The following is a 5,000-nucleotide window of genomic DNA, read 5'->3' on the forward strand; positions in this document are numbered from 1 at the left end:
GTGTGTTTATATCTGTGTGTGCCTGTGTGTGTATGTGTGTTTATATCTGTGTGTGCCTGTGTGTGTATGTGTGTTTATATCTGTGTATGCCTGTGTGGGTGTGTGTGTTTATATCTGTGTGTGCCTGTGTGTGTGTTTATATCTGTGTGTGCCTGTGTGGGTGTGTGTGTGAGGTAACTCGTTTTTCTCAGGATGACTGATTTTAAATTGTTACAGTAAATTGCAATATTGTTGATTAAAAAAAATAAAAATGACAAATTTGCTGTGAAAACCACGAAAGCATTTACTTTGAAAGGCGAAGTCAGAGCGGAAGACAGCTGTGTCGGTTCAGCTATCCAGTCAGGGCAGGAACAGCAGAATTTGAATCAGCCTCTGCCTCATTTTGAGCTGGTCACTTTTTCTAACTTCAAGTGCAACAAAGACACTCGACACGTATGCAGAGCTCATAGCAAAGTAAGATCCCATTAGTTTGGGTCTTTCTAGATTCTGACGGCTGTCTCCCTTGCTTCTCTCCTGTGGCCCAATGAGCAGTATCGGCTCTGACTCAGAAAGTTTCAGGTTCGAAACCCACCCCGAATGTAAGTTCCAGAGTCCAGGCACATACTCACACTCCTAGTACTGAGGGGGTGCTGCACTGTCGGAGGGTCAGTACTGAGGGAGTGCTGCACTGTCGGAGGGTCAGTACTGAGGGAGTGCTGCACTGTCGGAGGGTCAGTACTGAGGGAGTACTGCACTGTCAGAGGGTCAGTACTGAGGGGGTGGTGCCCTGTTGGAGGGTCAGTGCTGAGGGAGTGCTGCACTGTCGGAGGGTCAGTACTGAGGGAGCGCTGCTCTCTCGGAGGGTCAGTACTGCGGGAGTGCTGCACTGTCAGAGGGTCAGTACTGAGGGAGTGCTGCACTGTCAGAGGGTCAGTACTGAGGGAGTGCTGCACTGTCGGAGGGTCAGTACTGAGGGAGTGCTGCACTGTCGGAGGGACAGTACTGAGGGAGTGCTGCACTGTCGGAGGGTCAGTACTGAGGGAGTGCTGCACTGTCAGAGGGTCAGTACTGAGGGAGTGCTGCACTGTCGGAGGGTCAGTACTGAGGGAGTGCTGCACTGTCGGAGGGTCAGTACTGAGGTAGTGCTGCACTGTCAGAGGGTCAGTACTGAGGGAGTGCTACACTGTCGGAGGGTCAGTACTGAGGTAGTGCTGCACTGTCAGAGGGTCAGTACTGAGGGAGTGCTGCACTGTCAGAGGGTCAGTACTGAGGGAGTGCCGCACTGTCAGAGGGTCAGTACTGAGGGAGTGCTGCACTGTCGGAGGGTCAGTACTGAGGGAGTGCTGCACTGTCGGAGGGTCAGCACTGAGGGAGTGCTGCACTGTCAGAGGGTCAGCACTGCCTTTCGGATGAAAGGTCAGACCAATTCCTCACCTACCTCCTCAGGCAGTTGTGAAAGATCTTGTGGTCACTATTGGGAGAAAGTCAGGGAGGTAGTTTCCCTGGGATGTGAGTGGTGTCAGTGTAGCTATCCTCTTTGAACGTTTGGAGGCCATTCAGCCCCTCGAGCTGATCTGTCTATTCACCCTTGCCTCGGCTCCATGCCCCTTAACCCTCCCGACCCAACACGAATCTACCAATCGCAGCTTTGAGCTTTTCAGCTTTGTTCTGGTGGTGGTGGTGGAGGGGGGGGGTGGTGGAGTGAGTTCCAGATATCCTCTCCCCTCCTGTGCGTGAAGAAATACATCCTGACTTCACCTCCTGAACGGCCCTGGCTCGAGTTTTAAAGTTCTGCCCCCACCTTGTCCCGGACCCCAGCCCCAACAGCAGAGTAAATAGCCTCTCTCTGTCGACCCTATCGAATTTCTTTAAACCCCTTGATTCGATCCAAACCTCTCAGGCTTCGATACTCAAGGGGAGCCGGGCAAGCCTAACCCTGGGCCACGTACGTTAACCCTTTCAGCCATGGCATGCTGCCCCCCTCCCGCCCCCCCGGAAACAGGCCCCTTAACCCCTCGCTGACCAGAGCCTGGCACTCTTGAGTAGGACTGGACTCCTCGTCCAATCCCTTATGGAGAGGGGTGAGGGAGCAAGGGGCAAAAGGGGGTATCTTGGGCTCGAGGGAGAGGTGGGTGGGTGGGAGGGGGGGGCTGGTGTTGTGCATCCGCTCCACATACCGTCGTAATTCCGGATCTCCAGCTCGATTCGCTCGGGAGCACTGGCCAGCAGGGCTTGGAGACATTCCAGACTGCTGTGCTCGCAGGCCAGGTGCACTGCCGTCTGTCCATTGCGGTCCAGGAGCACCCGAGATGCCCCATTGGCCACCAGTTGCCTGACAATGCTAGACTGCTTGGTGATGACCGCCAGATGCAGCGGAGTCTAGGAGAGAGGGAGAGAGGGAGAGAGAGAGAGAGAGAGAGAGAGGGGGGGCAGTGAGAGAGAGAGAGAGAGAGAGACAGAGAGAGAGAGAGAGAGAGAGGTGTTAGCAACAAGGTCACTCCAAGTTCACACCGACAGACGTTTTCCCCCCAAACACGTTGCGAGCTCAGGATGGGTGTCTTTGACCCATTCGGCCCGCGGTCGGGAAAAGCATCGGCCGCTTTGCGCACAGCAAGATCCCACAAAAACGCCAATTGCGGCAATGGCCGGACGCAGCGGCTTCGGCCGTTGTCGGCTGCTGCCTGAATGGTGGCCTCAGTGCCCGGGGAGGGGGCCCACTCAGCCCCTTCTCCACCCACCGCCCCCACCCCCGCCCCCACCCCCACCCCCACCCCCGCCCCCACCCACACCCCCACCCCCCAGCCCCAACCCCCGCTGGTTTTCCAAATGTAACAGCCGTTTGAGTTCTTATGTCGAACTGGGTGGGCAGAAAGGGCCTTGGATGCACACCTCGGTCAAATGGGAGCACTTCCAACAGTGCAGCACTCCCTCAGTACTGACCCTCCGACAGTGCAGCGCTCCCTCAGTACTGACCCTCTGACAGTGCAGATCTCCCTCAGTACTGACCCTCCGACAGTGCAGCACTCCCTCAGTACTGACCCTCTGACAGTGCAGCATTCCCTCAGTACTGACCCTCTGACAGTGCAGCACTCCCTCAGTACTGACCCTCCGACAGTGCAGCACTCCCTCAGTACTGACCCTCCGACAGTGCAGCACTCCCTCAGTACTGACCCTCTGACAGTGCAGCACTCCCTCAGTACTGATCCTCCGACAGTGCAGCACTCCCTCAGTACTGACCCTCTGACAGTGCAGCACTCCCTCAGTACTGACCGTCCGACAGTGCAGCACTCCCTCAGTACTGACCCTCCGACAGTGCAGCACTCCCTCAGTACTGACCCTCCGACAGTGCGGCACTCCCTCAGTACTGACCCTCCGACAGTGCAGCACTCCCTCAGTACTGACCCTCCGACAGTGCAGCACTCCCTCAGTACTGACCCTCTGACAGTGCAGCACTCCCTCAGTACTGACCCTCTGACAGTACAGCACCCCCTCAGTACCGACCCTCTGACAGTGCAGCACTCCCTCAGTACTGACCCTCTGACAGTGCAGCACTCCCTCAGATTTACAGCCCCAGCCTCTCTCCACATCCTTTTTTCTTAACATATCGCCCTTTGTTAAACCCTCAAGGGTTTTATTTATACTGAGGGACTTTTGATTGTCTCGTTAGTTCTATTCCTGCCTGCTGAGAGCTTTGACATCCTGTCTCTGGTAAACAACCAAATCAATGGTCAATAATTCTGTCTCAGATCTCTGGGACCTCAAGCTCCTCACTTCAAGACAACAACCTTTTCCTGCACATACATATCACCTTTCACACGGTTAAACCATCCCACACCACTTCCCAGGAGTGATTAGCAGACAAAAAAATTGACCCTGAGCAACATAAAGACAGGGACAGGTGACCAAAAGTTCGGTGAAAAAGTTCGGTTTTAAGGAATGTCTTAAAGGAGCAGAAGGAGAGAGAGTGAGACGGGCGGAGAGGTTTAGGGAGGGAGTTCCAGAGCTCAGGGCCCCCCAGGCAGCTGAAGGCACGGCCGCCAATGGTGGAGCGATGGGGAATCGGGGGATGGTCAAGAGGCCGGAATTGGAGGAGCGCAGAGATCTCGGAGGGGTATTGGGGCTGGAGGGGGTTACAGAGATAGGGAGGGTTGTAGGGGCTGGAGGAGGTTACAGAGATAGGGAGGGTTGTAGGGGCTGGAGGAGGTTACAGTGATAGGGAGGGTTGTAGGGACTGGAGGAGGTTACAGAGATAGCGAGAGTTGTAGGGGCTGGAGGAGGTTACAGAGATAGGGAGGGTTGTCGGGGCTGGAGGAGATAACAGAGATAGGGAGGGTTGTAGGGGCTGGAGGAGGTTACAGAGATAGGGAGGGTTGCAGGGGCTGGAGGAGGTTACAGAGATAGGGAGGGTTGTAGGGGCTGGAGGAGGTTACAGAGATAGGGAGGGTTGTAGGGGCTGGAGGAGGTTACAGAGATAGGGAGGGTTGTAGGGGCTGGAGGAGGTTACAGAGATAGGGAGGGTTGTAGGGGCTGGAGGAGGCTACAGAGATAGGGAGGGTTGTCCGGGCTGGAGGGGGTTACAGAGATAGGGAGGGGTAGAGGGGCTGGAGGAGGTTACGGAGATAGGAAGGGTTGTCCGGGTGGGAGGGGGTTACAGAGATAGGGAGGGGTGTAGGGACTGGAGGAGGTTACGGAGATAGGGAGGGGTGTAGGGGCTGGAGGAGGTTACAGAGATAGGGAGGGTTGTAGGGGCTGGAGGAGGTTACAGAGATAGGGAGGGTTGTCGGGGCTGGAGGAGGTTACAGAGATAGGGAGGGGTGTAGGGATTGGGGGAGGTTATAGAGATAGGAAGGGTTGTCGGGGCTGGAGGAGGTTACAGAGATAGGGAGGGTTGTAGGGGCTGGAGGAGGTTACGGAGATAGGGAGGGTTGTAGGGGCTGGAGGAGGTTACGGAGATAGGGAGGGGTGGAGGAGGTTACAGAGATAGGGAGGGGTGGAGGAGGTTACAGAGATAGGGAGGGTTG

The 5,000-nt window shown here is 55.8% G+C and overlaps 1 protein-coding gene across 1 annotated transcript in view; it reads right to left on the bottom strand.

Moving 5' to 3' along the window:
- Window positions 1-339: 339 nt before the first annotated feature.
- LOC144671552 (uncharacterized) overlaps window positions 340-5,000 on the bottom strand; it is a 67,764-nt gene continuing 63,103 nt past the window's right edge. The window contains exons 7-8 of the mRNA XM_078533505.1: window positions 2,157-2,358; window positions 340-539 (exon numbers count right to left, since the gene is read on the bottom strand). Of these exons, the coding sequence (XP_078389631.1) occupies window positions 340-539; window positions 2,157-2,358 (402 nt within the window). The remainder of the gene's footprint in view (window positions 540-2,156; window positions 2,359-5,000) is intronic.

This window comes from Cetorhinus maximus, chromosome 33, assembly GCF_964194155.1.
Source record: "Cetorhinus maximus chromosome 33, sCetMax3.hap1.1, whole genome shotgun sequence".
Lineage (NCBI taxonomy): Eukaryota > Metazoa > Chordata > Chondrichthyes > Lamniformes > Cetorhinidae > Cetorhinus > Cetorhinus maximus.